This window comes from Oncorhynchus mykiss, chromosome 11 (genome assembly GCF_013265735.2).
Source record: "Oncorhynchus mykiss isolate Arlee chromosome 11, USDA_OmykA_1.1, whole genome shotgun sequence".
Classification (NCBI taxonomy): Eukaryota; Metazoa; Chordata; class Actinopteri; order Salmoniformes; family Salmonidae; genus Oncorhynchus; species Oncorhynchus mykiss.
Window position 1 is genome coordinate 42,678,873 of NC_048575.1, and position 25,000 is coordinate 42,703,872.

The following is a 25,000-nucleotide window of genomic DNA, read 5'->3' on the forward strand; positions in this document are numbered from 1 at the left end:
CTACTGGTGAAGGTAAGGCTTGCATGAGGAGAACTGGTCTGATATATGTTGTATAGGAAGAGAGTAATAGAAATGAAGAGAGTTGCACACTCCATATATATATATAAAACCTCCCAGTAAATTATTGGGTGTAAAAAAAAACACCAACGTTTCGGTATCACCGTGCCTTATTCAGTTTAGTGTCACGAATGCTTGAACCAGGTTGTGTAGAGTAACCAGAGCGCCAGTGACCCTGAGGTGAAAATTACAGCGTGTAGAAACACAGTGTGTTCGTTTACCCATTATGGACAGGGCTGTGGTTTTGGTATAGAATACGAGAGGGATACTCACATTGAACCCATCACATGGAACTCATTTTATTTCATTAGGGAGTTTGTAATCAACTGAGCCCCCCCCCCCCCCCTCAAGAGAGATTCCTCCAGTATTACCCTCATCCCACGTTTTTGGAAAAACCACAGCCTTCCGGATGCTGACCCTTTTGGTGAAGCACAATGGTTTCATTTAACATGTTCTTTAAAGTATTTAGTGTCTGGGTTGTTCTTTTCTTTTCCAGGCGAGTGAACGAGGGGGCCACAACTTTCTTTCTCTCTCTAAACCCCCCCCCCCCCCCCCCGACACCAGTGACAGAATGTGAAACACTGCTTTAAAACAAACAGGGACATGCCTTTGGGGATACATCAGTGTCTGTGTGTGTGTGTGTGCGTGCGTGTGTGTGTGTGCGGCCGTGAAAGAGAGCTTGGCTCGTGCATGCGCGCGTGTGTGTGTGTGTAACATGGGGGACAATCATTTTCATATCATATACACAATCATATCCCTTACAAAACTGTCCTTCTCCTAGTGCTATAGTGCTTTCTGGATGGCTTCAACTGCTGTGTGTGTGACTCCGCAGCAGAGGGCTCATATTACTGCAAGGTGAAATTACTGTCTGTCTGTCTGTCTGTCTGTCTGTCTGTCTGTCTGTCTGTCTGTCTGTCTGTCTGTCTGCCAATGTGAAGATGGCAGCCGAGCCCAGGTGGGAGAAGCAGGATGATACACTCCTAGAGAATGGCCCCTATAACATATCACAGCTCCTCAACCATCCTGCACAGCAGTGCTCAGACACTGACAAAGAGAGGAAAGGCGAGATGGAGGCACTGATATCACACGCCAAGAGCGGTGATTTTCTACAGAGGACGTCTTTTGTGCCAGCTATACGGCATGTTCCTTCGGCGCAATGGTCTCGGATGTAAGTGAAAGGTGCTAATCTAAAACAATTACTCCCATTCTCCTGCCCACGCATCCCCCATATAGAATGTACACAGTGGGAGAGAGTGCGAGAGACTCCGTCCCAGGAGTTGATAATGAACTAACTTCCCATTTTTTAGGGGACTGTGTGTGAGTGGAGTGGAGTGCTGTGGCTCATCATGGGAATGGGGCTCAGTCAGCGGCTTTGGTTAATGGGAAGCATACCCGTGTGTTTGTTTACTGTGGCGGGGAGCGGAACCCCCCCCCCCCAATACCTCATCTGTTGTGGTTACAATCGTCAAACTGTAGAACAATGGAGGAAGAGAAAAGAGTAGGGGGGAGTAATAACATAATGGCAGCTCTGTCTGAACCCTCCTCTTTCATTGGAAGCACAGGTCACTAATAGTGAACCACACCAACCTGGTTCTGCAGGCACGCAAAAGCGCACGTGCACAGACAGCCGGACAGACAGACAAAAAGCCAGCTGACCTGGTTTTGGCCAGGGCTCACATCTCACAGTTGTCATAAGGCTGGGAGATTTTCCTTAACATGTGATCTGACCAGGGAAAACTCTGGGCCCAGGATCGTTCCTGGTCAGGCCACTTTAGTCCGTTACAATTCCTGGTCTTGTACTCATCGGCCACAATACTGTTCCGAATGAGGAGAAGTGTAAATTGATGTTGATATGGGGTGAATAATATACTGTGTTCACAAGAAGAGGGGACATTTTTTTATTCTATCAGATAAATACCACTCATTACAGTGTTAACTGGTTTTAATGTAGAAGCCAATTCGGGGAGTCCTCGAGACAGTAGGAATGGGCAGGGGGGGGGGGGGGGGGGGGGGGCTCTTCTGCATAGAGAGTTATTTGTATGTGAAGTGAATAGGTATATGCAATCTTTATTGCTTTAATTCAATTAAAACGTGCCTGGTGAAATAACATCGTTATTCATAGATCATATGGAGGCAAATAAATAATGAAATCCTTTTTTTTGGTTTGTGTCTACAGATTTCTGTCAAGCAATGTCGCCATCTACAGGGAAATACTGTATATACAGAGCATTGAAGCAGGAGCGAAGCACCAAGGTACAAAAACGACAAAGCTGCATGTGTGCACTGCTATGTGCGTACGTGGGTTTTACACTCAGTTTAACTGCCCGTTGTAAAAATACATGCATTTCTTGCTGTTAATTGTGACCCAGCTACAATAATGTCTGCAATGGCTGAACACATCTATGCCTGAAGCCTGTTCAAGTATTTCCTAACATTCAGGTAATACTAAAACTAGTACACACAGCTACATCCTGTTTAAAAAAAAAAAGGACAATCAGTTATTCAAATTCGTTTCGCCTGTTGTTTTCATTGGTTTAACGGCTATCTGTTCCATATCCTGAACAATCTGCTGAACTGCGACCTCGTGAAAGATGAAGTCATATACGTTAAGAGAGGACAACATGTGGTCTCTTTATTGTGCATTCTGGAAGGTAGTCTGGAAATGCTCTTATTAAAATGAATCACTTCATTGTTCACGCTCGCACCACAATTCCGGTGCAGCTTCTGCGTCACACGACTCTCCAACTACACCCCGGTGATTAAAACATGTCCACTTCTCCGTGACATTGCTTTGACACTGTTTAATTGGAATAGGAGATAAAAAAAACCACAAAAAACACAATTAAATACATATAATACCAGGTAAGTGGCGTAGCGTTGCTCAAGGTGACAAGCTATTATTTCCTCCTATGCAAGAGGAAGAATTTGAGAGCGATTCTTGAAAGTTCAAGGCAATTGGCGTTTCTCATTTAGAAGCGTAATGGAAAGAATTTTCCCTCGGTGTCTGTTTCTTGTTTGCATTAACTTTGCGACTCTTTTCAGTCCTATTTCTACATCTAGAGAGAAGGTGCCAACACAATGTTGTCCACTCCCTAGTCCACATCTGTTACCTTTATGTTTACTGGATTTTGTCCACTTTTTATTTGATTTTATTGTTTTTACAAATACATATTTACAATAATGATGTCTTAGCACGTACACATTATATATATTTTTTTACTACATACATTTTTTTGTACGTGTTTTTTCTATAGTAAAGATGACAGTATATTCAGGATAAAATCCATATTGAAATGAGATAAAAGAGATGATTGACAGAAATGTGTGTGAGATGTAAGCGCTTGCCATATGACCTAGAACGAGACAATTAAAGGGGCAGAACGGCGTAGGGATACTTCAACAGGGACACTCACCACGTCTTGCCTGGTGTCCTTCCCCGAAGCGACAAGGATATAGTTCCAGGCCAGCGGCAGCAGCAGAGCCAGAGGAATCATGTAGAGTTCAAAGTTCCACACCACGAGAACAAAGAGCTGCAGAGAGAGAGAGAGAGAGAGAGAGAGAGAGAGAGAGAGAGAGAGAGAGAGAGAGAGAGAGAGAGAGAGAGAGAGAGAGAGAGAGAGAGAGAGAGAGAGAGAGAGAGAGAGAGAGAGAGAGAGAGAGAGAGAGAGAGAGAGAGAGAGAGAGAGAGAGAGAGAGAGAGAGAGAGAGAGAGAGAGAGAGAGAGAGAGAGAGAGAGAGAGAGAGAGAGAAACACTTGGGACTTAATGTAGCAGAGACCTGCATTGACCTCAAACTGCAAACACACATTCGCATAGCGCGCATACGCATAAACATAGCACACAGACCCATACATTTAATAATATATGTATGATAATCAAATAGAAGAAAGCCTTAAATGGACGGCTGTTGTGACAAAACAGGACCCCTGAACCCAGAGCTGGGACAGGGCCTACGAGGCCAACAGGGCCACCCTCCACCTTCAAACGGAGGATGAGGAGGATAAGTACGGACCGTCACAACACTCCCTCTCCACGCCAATCATCCGTCATCCACAGGCCTGAGGTCACTCTCTGTTTCAAGCACAACTAGTCAACATGACCTTAACCCTCCGACCCTCAACCCAGCACCTGACCTGCCACACCATGAGCCCCCTAACCCTGTCACCCCAACCCCACCCACCCCGAGATGCCCATAACCCTGTCACCCCAGCTCCAAATACCCCTATTCCACCTCCATAGTCATCTGTCCTGTCCCTCTCTATCCCCCATCTCTCATCCTAACAAATAAAAAGCGTAACTCCAGAACTGAGTGCCCCAAAAGCTGTATTCTGTTTAGTACAGAGTCTTTTGCAACCCGAACATAAATGATCATGATCCTGTGAAATTGAAATGCTTGAGGAGACATAAAAAACACAAAATCACTCATGTCAAATTGTTTTAACGTGTGTTGACTGTTATTTATTTATTTGGGTTGGGGGGAGGATGGCACATTTTTGTGAAAGAATAGATAAAAACAGTTAAATTATTTCTCGAAACATTAAAAACATATTCCGACATATCTATTTTTTTGTTGGAAATGATCAATGTAGAAAATACATAATAGCAATGTAAAAAAAAAAATACTAATCCAGGTGAAAATATTTTATACATATTCATATATTTTCCGACAATGCACATGAATCAAACTCAAGGACGCAAAATGTTCATTCACTATTTCAAGTCTATAGAAAAAGACTTGAAATTGGGATGGGAGGACTACGCTTTGAAATGAATTGCATCTGTTGCAAATGCATTCACAATAGATTGTTACTGCCTTAATGGTAAACTTTCACTGACAATGAAAATGAGGTTTGAAACAGGAAACAGCCGATACATCGGGCAGTCTCACCTTGCGCGGTCAATTATGATATATACATGACAAAGCTATACGTTCGGCTGAATGAAATAATACAATACATTTCGATCAATGTATATCTCATAATCAGCGGGAAAGTGCTGGAGTTTACTAACGTTCTTTCAGTTCCTTGCATGCCTCTCGTGGAGCAGCTGATGTGTAGGTGGATACGTGGGGTACGTGTGAGTCCTCACCTTCTCTCCTCCTCCCGTAATTTACAGGCTATAGGAATAAAAGCTTCAACATCTTCCCTCCTGTTGACCTAAAAGGACATTGCACCTCTGTGTCCGCGCCCGGCCTCCCTCTATAAACCCCTGCCCTAACATATCTCTAGTACTGGGTTGGGCACTAGTGCACTAGTGGTCAGGTGTGTTGTACTGTGCTGGGCTCCCTCTCCATCTCCGCGGATCATTGGCCTATCCCTTACAGCCTCGGAACCCAACGCAAACACACACACACACATCTAAAATGAATGTGTAACTTACCACCACTAAGCTATAACAAAATTACAAAAGCCACATAAAACTCCCAATCTCTTAAACAACTAAAAAGTTGACAAGACCCCCCCCCCCCCCCACACACACACACAACCACAAATCATGCACTCATACAAATTTAACCAGTTGAGATATTTGTGTACACAAACAAAACAAAGACATAAATAAAACATTACAAATGAATTGGACATTAGCATATTGCTCAGAGCCAAATATCTCCGTCCACAGTGCAGTACTACCATGGTGGCCAGCCTATTTCCGTCTCTTTCGTTTTCTTTAATAAAGGTCTGTTTAGGGAATTGGAGGAATACTCTTCAATAATTCAGGAGTGCTTAGCAACCTCCAGTACCTGTCCTCCTACTTCCACATCCTTCCGCAAGCCGCCACAAATACTGTCTGTGTGTGGGCTCAGCATTATCTAGTGTTCTTTCTCTAGCACTCCCACTCCAGTCTAATGTCAGAACACAAACGGAACCGCTCTCACTAATCTACTGTTACTGTACTGCACAGTCCCACCGCAGTGACCACGCAGGAGAAATAAAGATTCACAGGGTCTTTTAGCACTGAAGCAGCGAAACCACATCACCCTGAACACTTGTGTCTTTGAGCAAAATAGGAAAAAAGCTATTTTTCCAAACAAATGCAATTCAGTTCTCTTATGCCTATTAATGTTCTACACCTAAATATAACTTCACACATACAGTGTATAAATACATCTTAACCAACCTAGTTGTTCCCTGTCTATTATACGTTATGCGTTCTCATACGAAGGCGTGATATTTTGAAGTGTTTCTGAGAGGACTTGCAGCTCCCCCCTCCTCTGCAGTGTCTGGCTGGTGTGTGGTGTGTCTGTCCGTCTCGTTTCCCTGCGCCTGGGGTTATTTAACCTGTTGCCCACCTCATCCCTCCCCATTTGGTTATTCTAGCTCTGGGCGAGGCTGTGACTGACAGCTGGAGGAACCCGACACCCCGGCCCATCAGAGGCCAAGCCTGCCCCGTCTCACAGCCCCTCGGCTGGGGAGAAGAGCCCGCAGCGCCGGGACCTTTCCCCAGGACCAGGAGACCACATCCCCCACATTGCTATCCCACCGAGAGGCTTTCTGCCTGGGGAGGAAGGAGAGAGTGTCAGCCGTGGAGGTCTGTGACTGGAGAAAGAGCAAAACACATTGAGATAAAAAGGCAGAGGGGAGTAGGGAAAAAGCTGTATACAGTATGTGCTTTGCTTTGTGTGTGTGTGTGTGTGTGTGTGTGTGTGTGTGTGTGTGTGTGTGTGTATGTGTGTGTGTGTGTGTGTGTGCACCCAGGAAATGTCAGAGCTCCCCACACACAGCTCACAGGCTAGTGTTACGGAGCGGCAGCACTAGCCTTGGAGACACGGCTTTGCTCCATCCCCGCATCAACTTCTGTCACGTTATCCTCCTGATTCAGAGAACTCATCGAAAGTCTCGTGGTGCGAGACTGTATAGGTGTGTGCGCGTGGGTGCACATGCGTGCGTACACATGCATGTTTGCATTACACAAACTCCCTCGAATTAGGTCCCGGGAGTATTAGATAGAAGGAGAATACAATGCAAATGTTCACTTCCTATTTGTCCCACACTGAAACAAGAGCGATTCACTGTTCTTCTTCTGGCAAACAGCCTCAACACGGCATAAAATGTTATTAACTCATTAGGATTTACGCTAGCAGAGGATGTTATGTAGATAAAAAAACAAAAAAAAATAAAAACATTTTCTTATGTCAAAGAATGTCAACATGGAAACAGAATGAGAAGCATCAAAAGTGAACATAGACATATTCAACTCAGAGCATCATACACAACCGTGCCGAGCTCAGGCCGCTTAATAGACGTGCAGTTTGTTTCCAAATCACAGCAAACCAGCCCGTTAAAAACCTTACTGAATACAAAATACAAAAATAAAAATATACTTCAGTGAAACAATTAGAAAAACTCTTCTAGGTACCTCCGTTGATCCAATACGAGAATATAGATATTCTAATCATCTCAAATGGGAAATAGTACATGTGCGTTTATTTATACCAGACAAACGTTTTATGGCATATTATGTGACATGAAAACAACCCCCCCCCCCCCCCCCCCCCCAAAAAAAAAAAAAAACATTTGGTTATTTCTACAAACTAATAAACAGCAAAAACAGCAGATAATCATGTTAAACTCTAAATGATTATTTTGTTAACATGTAGTAGACACACAATCATTTAACTTTCGATAGAATGAATAACGTCCCTGCCTTTATGAAGCATTCCCTTGTCAAAAGCACACACGGCACAGACTTAGGAAACACAATCCGATTCGGGAACAGATGAGTGTTTCATTCATCTACTAAACTTTGATGAAGGTAGAGGATTTGGGCTTTATGGTTTTGGGCATCATGTGGTTTACTGAACACCACTCTGGTGCTCGGCTTTACGGCTTGGATAGGAAGTGCTTTGGCGTACATGGAGCGTGTACTAGTCTTACTCCTCTCCTCCAGAAGTCGACTGGAGTTTTGAATTTCAGAGTTAAGTTGGCTTTATCTTTATTACATGGACATCGACTCCAGATACTAGCCGACCGCTGCCAGACAGCAAATAGAACAAGTCATGTTTGACTGGAAGCCTGTCTTACTTCGTTGGACAGGACAGTCCCATTCTGTGGTGCTAGACTGCCCCCTGCTGGTGAGACAAGTAACTAGAGCTGTTTCGCATTTGATAAGGAGCAGTTGGACATGACATCTGAAACGTGGAGCCAGATATGACCAGGTACTACACTCAATCTGCAATAGAAAATGAACTAAAGACACCCACAAATGGTCCTGTCCTGTAACGGTGTCCATGAATGAGAATAAAACAGAGATAATTATCTTCAGATGTGCTTCTGTCTGTCTTTAACAATCACACCCCAGACTCCACAGTGTCCTCTGGCTCAACCTGCCATTGTATTTCACTCTCCCTCATTTTTCCAATCAGAGAGGTAGTAAAAATGTTATAGTTTATCTATTCCAAGCTGTCCATTGCTCTGTGGCAAAAACAAAATCCTGCTGTTAAAAGTTAGCAAGCTTTCACAAGTGGAGTCAAGAGAGGAGAGGTGTGTGTTTGTGTGTGTGTGTGTGTGTGTGCCAGTGCCATAGGTTTTTCTATTTTTTATTTTATTTCAGCAGGGTGAATTTTTATCTCAATGCAAAGCAGGTGATAGGTGCTCCAGTTTCCAGCAGAAGTAACTTCCTTGTCTGGGCTCTCCCACAGATAAGAGTCCTACTTCGCCCCAAATAAAAGGCCCTGGTATCATTTCTCCTGTCTTCCACACAACCCCCGTCTCCTGCCCTTCTCACCCTTCCTGGGCCTCACAAAGCCGGCTTTATTTGCTCCCAATTCAAGGCTCAATTGCGGATAAAGTTACGGCAAATTTGTTTGGAGGAAGAGTTGCTGAGGCCTGCGGTCCCTGGAGCAATAACAGCCTTGTCTTTCAGGGGCCCCGGGGAGAGTTGGCATGACTCACCAAACAGAACCCAACACCACCGAGCCTGACAATGGCCCCAGCTCACATGCAGGGAGGGAAGGAAGGGGGGATGAGAGTGGTGGAGCGAGGGAGAGAGAGGGAGGAGATGGGGGGGGGGGGGGGGCTCAGCTTGCAGGTGTTCAGGTAGAGAGGAAGCAGACGCTTAACCCCCCTCCTCTCCCACACACACACACACACCACCCGTGGTGCGGGACGGGAGGTAACTCCAGCTCTGCCCATTGTGCCAACGCCGCGGGCACTGCTGCCACAGTGGCTGGTTCTCTGTCTGGGTTGTGTGGTGTGTGAGGCTCACTTACCACACACACACGACTCTAATCGCAGTTGGCGCTAATGGCTGAGGCGCACATGTGGCTGGATGGACAGATACGGGGAGAAGGAAAGCAGGAGAACAAACTAGAGAGAGGAAGAGAGGATTTGTACCTGTTAGCCCACCAGACTGGATCTGTCTGGACACTAATCTGAGACAGAAAGGTATTACATTACTGCTGTGTGTGTGTGTGTGTGTGTGTGTGTGTGTGTGGTCAGAATAAGCAGTATTACAACAAATGGGTTGCTCCAAAAATATCTATTACAACTACCACTACACAGTCACACACACACACACACTTCACTAGCGTACCACCTTGGCCAGACAGGCCCCCTATAAAAACCCACTTAGAGAGATGAGTGAAGTGATTAAGAGGCCTCTCAAGCGAGGGAGGGGAGAAGGAGGCACTACCTGTGTGGAGGAGAGGACCTGACAGTACAAGTATACACTGTGGCGTTGCTTAAGGGTCCTCTCCAAACTCCCAATTACAGCCCACGGCCATGTCCACTTTGACACGAGGCGCAGGAAGGACAGAGAGAAAGTGAGAGAGAGAGAGTTAGAGAGAGAGAGAGAGAGAGAGAGAGAGACAAAGAGAGAGAGAGACAAAGAGAGAGAGAGCGAGAGAGACAGAGCTAGAGAGAGAGAGAGAGAGGCACAGAGAGCGAGAGAGAGAGAGAGAGATAGTTAGAGAGAGAGAGAGACACACAGAGAGAGAGAGACAAAGAGAGAGAGAGAGAGACACAGAGAGCGAGAGAGAGAGAGAGAGAACGAGAGAGAGACACAGAGAGCGAGAGAGAGAGAGATAGAGAGAGAGACAGAGAGAGAGAGAGAGACAAAGAGAGAGAGAGAGAGACACAGAGAGCGAGAGAGCGAGAGAAAGAGAGAGAGACACAGAGAGTGAGAGAGAGAGCGAGAGAGAGAGAACTCAATGAGATGCCCACACCTCATGTTCCATGGCGTTAGACACCTTTTACCAGGAATCCGAGAATGCAGAGCACACCTTTCTACAGCACACCAGTTGCAATGTCTTCTAACAACTTCATGGAAACTGTGCAGTGCTTACGTGCCAACACAGACAGACGAAGGGTCTTCAGATTGAACACACAGCAGCGATTCCTCTCGTTAGAAAAACAATTGGCACAAACGCGCGCGTGCACACACACACACACACACACACACAGAAGCAAAATGTTAACTGATCAATAACGCCTCTCTCCGGGCTTCTGTCTTGTGACGGCATGATGACCTACACACACACATGCACGCACACACACACACACACTCCCAACCCTCCGCAGAAATTAAAATGTGTCAAACAGCAAATGCTAATAGTTCACACAGCGACATTTAGTCTCCCAAGGAAAGGGCTCAGGCATCACTAGAACCTCTAAAACAGACAGGTCATGTCTCTACTTATGTCTGCGCAAAGGACAGGATTTAAAGTCTGTCTGTCAGTCTATCTGTCTGTCCGTGTGTAGTACCATTCAGCCACTCAGAGGCTTAAAGGAGGGTGTCCTTTTAGTGATAGCTGCTTTGCAGACCAATTATATTTTACAGTTAAATACCAGGTACAGGTGACAGGCAGAGAGCAGGACTTGACTACAGCTGTCATCACCAGAGAGAGGGAGAGGGAGAGAGAGAGAGAGAGAGAGAGAGAGAGAGAGAGAGAGAGAGAGACAGAGAGACAGAGAGACAGAGAGACAGAGAGAGAGAGAGAGAGAGAGAGAGAGAGAGAGTGAGAGAGAGAGAGCGAAAGAGAGCGAGACAGAGAGCGAGAGAGAGAGACTGCCATTTACAACAAGACTTCACTATCAACATTACATTGTCTCTTGCACTCTTAGAAAGACAGGTTCCAAAGGGGTTATTCGGCTGTCCCTTTTTAGCTCCAGGTATAACCTTTTTTTGGTTCCAGGGAGTAACCTTTCGGGTTCAATGTATAACCCTCTGTGGAAAGAGTTCTACATGGAACCCAGAAGGGTCAGTATGAGAAAGGGGCCTATGAGTGTGCGCATATGTAGCCTATGTGTACTGTGTCATCCGTAAATATATATATGTACACGAGGCGTGTAAAAGGAAATGAATGCATTAGTACCAGGAAGGCGCAGATGCTCCTCTGAGGCGAGTGCCATTCGAAGCAGCTGTTGATGTAGCAGCCGGCGTTGATGAGGAACAGGATGCAGCTCCTCACTCTGTTGAAGTTCTGCAGCAGCAACTGGACAGAGCACAGACGTGACATAAGCGGTCGTGAACACGACTCGGGGAAACAGACATAACAATTACAGCCGGCGTTGACGGCGGCCCAGGAGTCGAGGAGTCGATTCTTTCGGGAGGCGACCCTCACTCGACAGCTTCCTTATGCCGTCACGTGGACTCCACGCCCTCTCGACTGAGAGAACGCCGGGGACAGCGAGTGGGACTACACTTGGACTGAGAGAACGGCGGGGACAACGAGTGGGACTACACTTAGACTTCTTCAATGCCGCGTATGTACGCAGGAAGATACACACAGGCATGGTAATGACAGAGTATTATACAAACTGCTACTTGATTGGTCAATATAGGACAGCGGGTAGGCTGTATGCTAAATATAGATGACGCTTGTCTAAAGACAGGAGAGGAGGAATCGTGTCTGGAAAATGTATCATATAAACAAAGCCATCTTGCAGCTGTCTGATAATAGGCTGGCTTAAAACCATGGGATTGTCCCAATAAAACGAAAAACAGGCCACAGGTGACCGATAACGAAGAAGATTGTATATGAGACGTTTGCGAAATCCCCGAACCCTGGCGCTTGGGAAAAACTTGGCAGAGGTACATTTTCTCGGAGGACTCCTCTGGAACTCAAACGCTACGTCAGCGTCTGTCATCACATCTCAATGAGCTTTCCTGCCTAAGTCCGCCAACTGTCTTTCCCACGCGGTGCCTTCGCTGGCGCTCTAAGTGTTACCATCATGTGGTTTTTCTATGGCCTTGTCAGCCCTGGGTATTAGTTGCTCATGACATGTCATCGTCAATAGGTCAATAAACCATCGCATGTTAACAATTAGTTAGATTCCCCAACAATGTCCCTCGGTATGTGGTAGTGACTATCGAATTATTAAAAGATATATAAAAACACATTTACTATGAAATTCCACTTCTAACACGACCAAGCAGAATAAAGTATTCAACCACGCCTTGGGTCAAAACGTCTTCAGGCCATAATAACGTCAATAAAAAATGTTTTGGGCAATATTGCCTAGTAATGTCGCTGCCAATGTAATGGGGTATGAGATACTGGAGAAAAAAAAAATGTTTCTCAGACCCCATCACGTCACCCAGCCTAGTGTTGGGTCAAGTATTGGCACAATAACGTTAACGAAATGCTGAGCGTACAGGAAACCCAATCGCTAAATCAAGTCAGGTTCACTGAGGCGGTGTCTTTTTAAAGCTAGCTCGTCAAATGGAGTTAAGTCATAGTAATAGTGTTCACGGCCTGTGATGATTTCACATCCCTAGGGAGTCCATGCCGGCATCTGGCCAGCGAGGGAGAAAGCATCGCTTGTCCCATTCCGCTGTGTTCCAATCACGGAATGCCATAACGACACGACAGAATAGAAGTCAGCCAATCAGGTCACATCCAGGAAGTAGTCCCTGAAGAGGGAATATCTATTCTGATGTGTCTTTAAGAGGATTCGGGGATGTTTAAGGGGGAATTGTGCTTTTTACACCACCGCCTAATCCATTATTCAACGAAGAGTAGTGGTGAACTGAGAATGACTGTGTGTCTACGGTGTCCTGTCGGGGACATCCATCCCCTGCAGACAACAGCACTCTGAGTCACCCGCATCCCCGCACGGTCTCACGCGGCCACGCTTTGATCACGCAGCTGTAACTAGCAGCAGAAGGACTGCTCTAAAGTCTCTCTCTACTGTGTTTGCTCCGCGCATTTCGTTGCAACCAACGTGAGTACTAATATTTAGGGCCAGGAGTTTTTCCCGTGATCACATGACTGGACCAGGAAAAACCCTGGACCCTAGGCTATAGGCTAGGGTATAACTACGACGTGGAGTTTTTCCTGCTTAGGTCCCGGCTCTGGTAATATCCTGCATTCAGAAATTAACCGTCTTAATTATAATGTCTTATAATGTCTGTATTTAACTGGCAACTTTTGGGGTTTGTGTGTGTATGGACAGGCAGCGGGCCACAGCGGGGACGAGCCCAACACAAAAGAGCCCTCACCGGGGCAATCTCTCTAAAGCAACCGATGACATCATCATTCAGAGACGTTGACATGGGGCATCTCAACGAGTCAGAGGTGAAGTGCAGATGAACATAGAGACGCGCAAACAGGGAGGGTGGGTGGGTGGGGAGGAGCACACAGGGGAAAGTGCAGAGTGGGCATCTTTTGGCACAGGGAGAGAGAAGGAGAGCGAGAGGAAAGAGGAGGGGAGAGAGACAAAAGGGTATAAGAGTGGGTGACTGCTCAGCCCAAACGGCGTTTATGTGACACGTCTGATGTGGGCAAGCCCCCACGATTCAGCCCTTTGTGGGGCCGCCACATTGAGCGGCGTGACAATGAAGTGCAAATCAGCAGTGGCACAGAGGGCCAACTAAGGATGGCCAATCTACTTATACACCCCCAGAGCTGACAGCTTGACATTTCTATTCACCACTCACAGTAAAGGAGAGAGCCGGGGGGGCGGGAGGGGGGGGACGGGGACGTTTTTCTCTCCCTCCTGCCCACACTGTTGTGGCCTCACAAGATGCCACTCATGACCGGTTGGGTTTTGTTAACATTTGTAATATAATGGAGGACGGTGGTAGACGCCGAGCTAAACGGGCCAGCAGGTTAGAGGGCGTTGGTGTTGACCTACCTGTTTGGACACTCTGGGTTCGTCCTCAATGTATTTCTGCTCGATGGGTATTAACGTCCTGAGACCGGCCTTCACCTGGTGTGGGGATAATAGACATTTAATCAACACACAGCCAATGGTGGGACATTATCACATTAACACAATATGGTCCTATATCTACTGGGATCGTTCACAAAACGGCATAGACAGATTTCTGAATTGACTGTGTTAAATGCATTACATATATGTTGTTGTGAGTCACGGCAGTACATATGCCCTGTGTCACGGGCTATAGCGAGAGCTCTCTCCATCACACACAGAACTAAGATGGCCGCCGGCAGGACACACACAGTGAGAATAAATGGGCGAACAAAGGCAGCTGAGTGGGAGTGTTCGATAATTCAACTGAAAATGAGGACGGGGGACAAGGGACGGCAGGGGAGGAAGGACAAACAGCATAAAGACGACAATTCTGGAGCGGGGAGGGAGTGTGTGTGTGTGTGTGTGTGTGGGGGGGGCATAGTAGGAAAAAAAGGGGAGGAGAAGGAAAAAAGAAAGACTTACAGCATTAAAAATCACGTCTATTTCGAGAAAGATGACCCCTTTTGTTGGCCCTGTCAGCTCCTTGCTTTTCAAGGCGTAGGCTTTCCGTTCACCATTTTGAATCTGCGGGAGAGGGACATGACAGCCGTCTGTCTGGCAATACCCGGCTGAATACACTCCCTGGGCCACCTTTGAACCCCAGCTGCTGCATCTGACAGAGAGCCCAAAACAACTGTGGCAACTCTGACAAGTACCTGTTCATTACCACCACAGCACTGTCAGGGAGAAATTAACTATCCTGGGGAATCAGCCCAACATTACCACATTCACATTCTCTCTCTCTCTCTCTCTCTCTCTCTCTCTCTCTCTCTCTCTCAATGATAACACAGTCTCATCCACAGTTGCAAAAGAAACGTTGTGTTTTTCTCAACAGTATTTCCCCAAGGGGGAGTCGATAGAGATAGCAGATACATTTCATCAGGAGGACTCACGTTTAGTAAAGGGATGGCCACTTTCCCCAGGAAGTCTGCACTCCTGTCTCGGTCCTCGTCGTACACCGTCACCTCCAACACTGAGTGGATGTCCTTCACGTTGCTGCTCGCCACAGAACAACAATTAAACCACTACAATCAGACACCTGCCCACACCGCTCATAGCACGATGAAACTACAGTCCTCTATGACCTTTGTGCTCAACTAAAGAGGATGTGAGTTGTAGGAGGAAGGGTTATCACGGTTTGCGAAATGTCATCTTTGAAAAGTAGGCTAGCGAGGATGCTGATGGAAAGAGAGAGAGAGAGAGAGAGAGAGAGAGAGAGAGAGAGAGAGAGAGAGAGAGAGAGAGAGGCGCAGCATTGCGCAAAGGACGACTCAATGACCCAATTCGCTAGTGTATTTCCCCATAAAGAAGATTTGCAATAAATAATATGGATTTGAAATCAACATGTGTACATAGTCATGTCTTAGAATCCAATTCAAACTAAAGCATGTCAATCAAAAAAAAGACATTGATAGGCAGAAAGATTGAAGCAGGGAACGGAACGTAGACGTCAGAGTTTCAATCTCCACGGTTTACTAGAATTAGCTATGTTTTGTATGAGACGTATCGATGCATGAATGTATGAATAATCAATAATACTGTCAAATAAATAGATTTGGGGAGGGAGGATGCGGGCGGGTGGAAGGAGACTGAGAAGTGGAATGGGTTGGGGTTATCTTTGGATGCAACTCTTTAATTGTTTTTGTACCTGTTACCCCCCCACCCCCCCACCCCTAAAAAAAAGAAAAGAAAAGACAAAACAAAATATAAAGTTGATGTTTTTTTTCTTTCATCAAAATATATTTTTATGATACACAGAAGGCTAAGTGCCTATACACGGTGCAATGTTTGGCTAGTTGAATGAAAACACATTGGAAATGGCAGTGTTTGATTGCATTATTCAATCACGATGTTTTAGAAAATGTGCTTAATCCACACAACGATAAATCGAGATATCTGCAGAAATGTGAGAATTTGCCATTAAAAATGTGCATTGTCATGTGCATTCCACAATAACATTTACACTTGTAACACTTACATTTTTACAACATTCCTATTGCAAATGTAAACGCGTGGCTTAATTGGAAACAGAGATAACTGGGAGTGTGAACATGTTTTTAAAATGAGGCTGTTTTAAAAAATATATTTTGTAAATGTAATAGCTATAATTGCTTTGTTACAATCATCGCTTGTATTAAAGTTATGATAACAATACAATTGAGGCATATGGTTATCCGTCAATGTATTTAAAACGTATTGTAATACTTAAAATAACATAAGATTTATTTTCTTATTTTATTAGGTATAGGTGTAACACAATTGACACAACAGTACATTTAAGAACAAACAGAATTTGATTTGTGTGTGTGCAGCAAGTAGCGGCATGTGTCGGAGAGCGATAGAAACAGAGAATGAGAAATAGAGAGACCACCCAGTATGAGATCATGAGTGGGTACGTCTGTGGCAACATGGGGTGCAGAAGTGCACTCACAAGGTGAAGACCTTGTTCCATTCGGGGTTGAGGTTCTTGTAGACGGTGTGTGTCTGTAGCCGATCATTACTCAGCTCCACCACACAGAAGGGGTCACTCTTGCCTGCAAGGGGGAGACAGAACGAGAGAGAGAGAGATAGAGAGGAGTTGTATTAGCTTTATCTCTGTCTGGTTTACTCCTGTCTAATCCAGTGTCGGCTGGCCTAAGGAGCCTATGGAGCCTACGGAGCCTACGGAGGAAGCAGCGCTGGTGGTTAGCAGTAGCGCTTAGCTTTCTACCTGATAAAGAGGCGCAGGGAAACAGCCAGGAGCTGATCAGAGAATTACCAGCCACATAGCCCTCCTGCTCTTCCCCACCATTCCTCCTCCTCACCCTCCTCACCGCATGACAGCTCCAGCCACCATTTATAACCCAGAGTAACAATGTGATACATTTATTTTATCCCATGCTACGCTAAATCACCGGCCCTGCTACAAGGATCCTAGCGCTCGGACACTGATAAGTACTACGGAAACTCTGCCTGGGGCAATGGAGAGAGAGAGAGAGAGAGAGAGAGAGAAGACATCTTGTCTGACAGGGATGAGACTGAGAAGAGGCAGGGAGGGGGGAGAGGAGCTAGGGAGTTTAGTAAGAGACGGACGAGACAGCGCAAGAGGAACACACTGATGTCATTTCACTAATCACAGAAAGATTGACGTTATCTACACATATCCCTTATAATACTGGCTCTGCTATTTCGGACAGACATTATATTGTATACTAAGCCAAATCATGTGATGGCAGCGTGTTTAAGAAAGACTATCAAAATAAAGAGAGTCGCACACTCCATATATAAACTCCCAGCAATTTCATGGGTATTTACCAACGTTTCGGCATCACTGTGCCTTCCTCGGGGTGACGTCATGAACACTTGAACCAGGTTATGTAGACAAAACCGTGCGATTAGTGCAACCAACGACAACAGTGAGGGGTGTGTCATAATGATAAGTCAATTCAAATGAATTTGTGAAGCTGTTCAAAAACAAAAGATGTAAACAAATAAATAGTTTATGGCATATTCAATATATTACGCTACTGTTATCATATAGAAACAAAATGGAATATTGCACCTCATATTAGCATCAACATACATTATTGTTTAATTCAAATCCACATCATTCTTTTGTATTTCATTTCATATTTGCTACATGTAATCTTTGGGTTCAACCTTAATGTATAATGAGCATCATCAACAGGGGGGGAACACGTTAGGTGTACGCTAACAAGCTGTAGAAAGAATATATACATTTATAAGGCTTGTTCATAAAACAACGATTTGTTCATAAGAAGGGCCCGAGATCAAAGTCCATATTCAGACCACTAGGGGTCAATGTTTTTAGAGAGGACATCCAGTAAGCCTTCTTTTGTCAAAGTAGGATCTCCATGTTACCTTCCTCTCCTTGGTAGAGCAGCACGCTCGACGCCTGTGTATTTGAGGGAGGACATGGGATGGTTAGCCTCGACAAAGTGAGCTGCTACTGGATAGTCCGTGTTCTTACACCTGATTGAGCTGCGGTGTTCAAAGAAGAAAGACAGGCTGACATCATCCCCCATTCAATGAGTAGCATGACGCCAAGACACCATGGAGATGATAGCCGTGCGGGAGATACGTCCTCAGCCGCATGAACAAAACTCACATTTGGCCGAATATTTTGTCTTATGTAATTCTCCACTATCAAAGGAAAGACTCCAGAAAGTTTTGGAGTTGAAAGAAAAACACACAATTTGAAAGCCATGAAATAGACACATAATGGTTGGACACTTCTCCAGAGAGTAGCATACTGTACTAATCCCAGCCAATGTCCTATATATTCTGTGTTTGTGTATGGAAATACATGTTACTGTTTCTTTGTAAAGGACTGCCCCCCCCCCCCCCCCCCCGACAAACTCTTAATTCCAGCTTTGATCTATACTTTTACCAGAACTGTTGGGAACACTTTTGCTGTTTGTTCAAGAAGATCACTTTTAAAAGCTAGGTCAGGGAGAGAGAAACATATCCCATTCAAATTCCCCAAGAGTGTAACGTGAAATAAAATCACTTCCAAGAGTGTGCGGGTTGCTTTTAATAATTAAGTTAATAACAGAACAAAATGGGGTTGAAGGCGAGGCTGAATTTTGGGTTCACGCATCAATTCCCCGTTGAGGCGGCGCGTTGGGTACAGGCTCCATTGATTCCTGTGAGTTTCTTCGAATGTTGTGACAAGGGCAGAACATTTCGTGGGAGAGCTAAACAAATGTCACGGTGATCAATGCGGAGCCGTAGGTGTGGCCTCCCGCATCTATTTGTGGTACGTATTGATCTGGCGGTACGCTTCAAGTTGATATCGACACTCAACTTCTACCATGCAACATCATTATAAACGGAATCAGTTATTCGAGTGGGTTCACCTTTTTCACATGCTCTATACTTTGTTCAAGTAATGAATATTGTGAATTTCCATATGCAATTCAGAAAACACTGGGGAGTGTTTGAGTATAAAGTTCTGCTGTTTTATGTTTTTTGGGGATTCCTTTTCTAAATTCTGAACAATATATTACATCATCCTAAATTAGTGCACCAACAACCAGTTGTTCATGCTATTTGTGTGGTCACTAGAATATACAAGATACTACTCTCGAATGAGCTGCAATTAACCGAAATCCAATCACTGAAAATGATTGAAATGTTTTGAAGAAGAGAAAATATATCCCCCTCTAACGGTGTTCTCCTTTAATAATATGCAGGCAATGTGGCTGCCAGCGGTTGTCGCTGGTGATGAACTTTCACCTTAATGGAGAGCACCAGAGGCGGCTGTCTCAGCCAATTACACGCTCAGGTTTTGAGGGCTACTTTGACGGTCCAGGTAAATGGCCAACCGGAGCTCCTCCCCGGGTTCATTTTCCATATCGGGGCTGGGTTCACGGCGAGAGCTTCAAACTAATTTCAGGCACCAGTTAGATAAGCGTGTTAAACTGAGCTAAGCAAAGCGGTGGAACTGAGGTGATGCCCTTGTCTCCCAGGAGGCAAGACTGAGTTCCTTTTTTTAGAGATGTTGAAAGAAGCATGCTTTATGCTGCAGTGTTTGAGTCTCAACACATCCCTGTCATCACTACATCCCTATGACTACATCCCTATGACTACATCCCTATGACTACATCCCTATGACTACATCCCTATGACTACATCCCTGTCATCACTACATCCCTATGACTACATCCCTATGACTACATCCCTATGACTACATCCCTATGACTACATCCCTATGACTACATCCCTATGACTACATCCCTATGACTACATCCCTATGACTACATCCCTATGACTACCGTTGCAAAGTGTTGATATGTGTCATCAACAATCTGTTACATAGTATTATTATTATGATTATTTTTGTTTAATCTTTATTTAACTAGGCAAGTCAGTTAAGAACAAATTCTTATTTTCAATGACGGCCTAGGAACAGTGGGTTAACTGCCTGTTCAGGGGCAGAAAGACAGATTTGTACCTTATCAGGTCGGGGATTCGAACGCTCTAACCACTAGGCTACCCTGCCGCCCCTGCCGTAATATTGACGCCTCAGCTCAATGCACGTTTTTACTGTACACCAAATACCATTACAAAGATTGATCCTCCGAGAATAAACAAAGTTCCTCTTATACTGATGCAGTAAATTGATGTGCATATGCCTCCTTCACTGGGAAGATCATGTGTGTCTCTGAAAGGCTGGAACGAGAGAGAGAGAGAGAAAGACTGGAGAGAGAGAGAGAGAGAGAGAGAGAGAGAGAGAGAGAGAGAGAGAGAGAGAGAGAGAGAGAGAGAGACTTAACTTCCTGACAAATCTTTGACCATATTAGAGACACATGTGAAGAACAAACACCATTGTAAATACAACCCATATTTACGTTTATTTATTTTCCCTTTTGTAGTTGAACTATTTGCACATCATTATTTGCACATCATTGTATATAGACATAATATGACATTTGAAATTACTTTTTTATTTTGGAACTTTTCTGAGTGTAATGCTAATTTTGTATTGCTTATATCACTTTTGTTCATGACCTATTTCACTTGCTTTGGCAATGTAAACATATGTTTCCCATGCCAATAAAGCCCCTCAAATTTGATAGAATTGAGAGAGTGAGTGTGAATTGGAGTGGAATGGAAAAAATATGCCTCTCACTGTCTCAATTCAATTCAAGGGGCTTTATTGGCGGGGAAACGTGTTAACATTGCCAAAGAAGTGAGGTAAATAATATACAAAAGTGTCTCTCTCACTCATGCTCTCTCTGTCCCTCAAGGTCTCTCTCTCATGGTCTCTATCTCTCTCTCTCGCGTGGTCTGTCGCTCTCTCATGGTTTCTCTCTCTCTCATGGTCTCTCTCTCTCTCATGGTCTCTATGTCTCTCGCTCATGGCCTCTCTCTCAAGTTCTCTCTCTCTATCTCGCTCTCATGGTCTCTCTCTCGCGTGGTCTCTCGTACGGTCTCTCTCTCACACATGGTATCTCTCTCACTTATGGTCTCTCTCTCACTTATGGTCTCTCTCTCACTTATGGTCTCTCTCTCTCTGGTTCTCATGGTCTCTCTCTCTCATGGTCTCTCTCTCACTCATGGTCTCTCTCTCATTCTCATGGTCTCTCTCTCTCTCGTTCTCATGGACTCTCTCTCATGATCTCTCTCTCTCTCTTTCCCTCTCCTTCCCTTGGGAACACCACACGCACACACAAAAACAAACACACACTGGAACAGCCGTGCAAGGTTAGCAGGTCAGCATGGTGGACCTGACCATCTGAGGGGGTGGGGCTAGAGGATGGAGCAAACCATCTGAGAGATGGGGTGGTCGATCGGCTGAACAATCTGTGAGGGTGGGATATGGAGTGGAGGGTATGTACCATCTGGATAGGGGTGATACTGTGAAATTAAGGGTGGAGAGGACAACCTAACAGCAAGAGAGAGAGAGAGAGAGAGAGAGCCTCAAAATGGTGATACTTGACAGTGCCTAGCTTTCCACAAATGCTCACACTGAGAACACCACCGGAGTACAATGCATGAAAAGAGGACACACGACTTCACTCAAAGGACATTTGAGGCATTGCACTTCTGTTGAACTAAACGGTTTGATGGCTATCCTATGCACTTCCCTATCGTAGGCCATATTTGTCCATCATTACACAAGAAACACATTTCTGCAGAAGTTCTGGGCTGAAAGTGGCTGAATACTTAACTGTAGAATAGCTACAGTAAAACCCAGACTGAGATATGAGTTCTGCATTGAGGTCAGCAGCACATAGCGGAGGGATTCCCATTTGTTTCTCTGGTAAAAAAACAAAAGGCAGAGCCATTAGCCCTTGTTACTGCCGCTTCGCTATCTCCAACAAGGAAATGGAGGAGCGTGGCTCTAGCTGCTAATGTGTGTGGGTCCTCGCCCCTGAATAAGGCCAAGCTAACTCACTCCCACTTCCCTTCCACTAGATAACACACACTGTGAAACAGTAAAGTAGGCCTGTCCACTGTAGACCTCATTAAAAGTGTGAATTAAGGGAGAGACTAGGATGTCAGAGAAATATTCTGGAGACTTGGAGGTTTAAATGAAGCTTCTCCCCTATATGAATTAAATCCAGAAGAAATCAGATGTTCTGTAGTCTAGATACTGTCTCGATGGGTTCTTGTTGGCCATTGTCAATTACAACTACATTGATGGATTGATGTTTTATACACTTGGCATGGGAGGATTCAATTTGGTAGAAACTAACAGACAAGCAGGTGTTTTTTTAAGTGACAGATTTACTAAAATGCTTCGCTCTTGATAGCCGAGAAGAAGGTCTTCACGTCAATTGAAAGAGTTTTAGTTGACTTACCTGTGACGTCTGCTGCCATCAGCCTCTCTGCTCTGATGACCTTCACCTGGACCATACCCACATCTTTCAGGTTGTGGAACGACCTCAGCACACTCTGCAGGATAGAGGTCAGAGGTCAGGGGTGAAGAGTACATTGAGTACATTAAGCGTAGCGTAACCATTTTTGAGTTCAGCAATTCACCACTGACATTCAAACGGTCACATCAAGGGGAGTCGAACTGGCAAGATGTCCTTTTATTGTCAAGCCAGTCAATGTTTTTCCCCTCTCTGTCTCTTTTTTTATTTTGGCACACACGTGTCAGAATAATATCATTACCTTCTCTATTTTGTGTGAACAGAGCGAGAGAGAGAGAGAGAGAGAGAGAGAGACAGAGACAGAGGGCGAGAGAAACAGCGAGAGCGAGATACAGAGCGAACGAAAGAGCGAGAGAAAGAGTGAGAAACACCATTTACTGATAATAGAGATATTGCAGAGCTCAGCCACTCCCACTGAGGCATGACTGGTACTCAGGCAGTGATGTGATAGTTACTGAGCACCATCACTTATTTACTGGCCATACTGGTACACACACACACACACACACACACACACACACACACACACACACACACACACACACACACACACACACACACACACACACACACACACACACACACACACACACACACACACACCTCCACTCTCTCTGTGACCTTTTCCACACTCAATGAAAACACATATCTCCATGTTAGCACCAGCATCATTGTCACTTCACACAGGTCAGACAGGCAGGCAGCACAGATAAAGAACAGAGCTGAGGAGGTCAATGTGTGTGTGTGTCACGGCATAAGCATTCACACAAACACACACAAACTGACACACACACACACACACACACACACACACACAAAGACATGCACTGAGGCCGTACTGAAAGACATGCTGGCGTGTCTTAAAAGCAGTGAAAATGCACTTCACTTCAATTTATTTCTCTCTCTGGCAATAACCCCTTACATACCCAGAGGAGTAATTATAATTTACATTTTGGAGTCAGGGCGAGGCTACAGACTTAATTTATTATAAACTCTATCAGCCTCTGCCTGTTTCCAGCGATATTATTGTTGAAAAGCCTTCGAAAAAAGATGAGAGGAGAGGAAGGAGAGGGAGAAAAAAAACCTTTCCACATAAGTTTAATACATGATTTCTCTGAAGATATGACAGCTTGTTATTTGTGATTATTGGGGATGGCCTAAAAGAGAGAGAGAGAAAAAAAAAAACATGGCTGATTTGTGAAGCCGGAACATTTCCATAGCAGAGGAATTTCTGATTTGCGTGGCTGCCTTTTCAGGCCCACTCAATAGACAGGCAGATAGATTGAAAAGCTCAGGAGATGAGGCCTCTTTATTTTTTTAATGAAAGGCTGTAGAATATATTTTCTCACCCTCCATCCTCCCAGCTACCAAGCTGACGAGGCTCTCTCTCTCTATATATCTGGGTTCAGCCTAGCCCCATTACTGAAGAGGATCCACCCCCCCCCTCAACCTCTTACCCGCCAACAGGGATTGGCTGGGGAGGTGGGGTAGAGAGGGGGGGTAGCATGTGGCGAGGGTGAGTAAGGGGGAGGAGGGGATGGTAATATGGCGGGGCCCCTGGCTTGACTGACAGCTTGTCACCGTGACGTCTTATTCCATCTCTGTTGTGGTGAAAATGAATGTCAGCGCGCCGGGCCTTATGACTCGCTGTCATCTCGGAGGAGCCTCACCTTTTATCAACGCTCCAAATAACATTTCATCCCCACCGTCTGCAGGACGGACAATCCGGTCAGGGGACATTAAATCGGATGACTGTGAAATGTCATAATAAAAATGGAATGCTAACAGCTTCCGCATCCTCCTCTCTCCCCTCTCTCTCTGCAGTTCTCTCTAACCCTTCCGCTCCTCCTAGTTGCCCCCTCGCTGCTATGTGTGTGTTGAGGGTGAGCTATGGGGGTGTAGGGGCTACAGGAGTGGAGTGGCACCACTTGAGGAGAGGTCAGTGTGTGTACCCCCAGGCCCATTAAGACCCATTAGTCCAGTTCCTCCTCCCCCATTAGTATGCATAAGTCCTGCCCGCTCCCGCTTCTTGCCTCACCTTAAAACAGCTGACATACCCAACACACTACAGAGCACCATCACTGGGCTTGGCAGAGGGGTGAAGTAGAGGAAACCATGTTAACATCTGAACACTGGTGGATCAAGACTTAAGGCTAAAGAAAATACATACACAGAATGGAATATATGCACAGATACACAACCAAGATACAGATACACTATCACCATACATATACACTATCAACATACAGGTACACTATCAAGATACAGATACACTATCACCATACAGGTACACTATCAAGATACAGATACACTATCACCATACATATACACTATCAACATACAGATACACTATCAAGATACAGAT

General features: G+C 45.1%; 1 protein-coding gene across 5 annotated transcripts in view; it reads right to left on the reverse strand.

Moving 5' to 3' along the window:
- LOC110535714 (multiple C2 and transmembrane domain-containing protein 1) overlaps window positions 1-25,000 on the reverse strand; it is a 204,756-nt gene that overhangs the window by 47,051 nt on the left and 132,705 nt on the right. For all 5 annotated transcript variants that reach the window (XM_036935500.1, XM_036935502.1, XM_036935499.1 and 2 more), the window contains 7 exons: window positions 22,561-22,654; window positions 16,683-16,785; window positions 15,145-15,247; window positions 14,675-14,776; window positions 14,132-14,206; window positions 11,368-11,487; window positions 3,471-3,587 (listed from right to left, as the gene is read on the reverse strand). In XM_036935500.1, coding sequence (XP_036791395.1) covers window positions 3,471-3,587; window positions 11,368-11,487; window positions 14,132-14,206; window positions 14,675-14,776; window positions 15,145-15,247; window positions 16,683-16,785; window positions 22,561-22,654 — 714 coding nt within the window. The remainder of the gene's footprint in view (window positions 1-3,470; window positions 3,588-11,367; window positions 11,488-14,131; window positions 14,207-14,674; window positions 14,777-15,144; window positions 15,248-16,682; window positions 16,786-22,560; window positions 22,655-25,000) is intronic.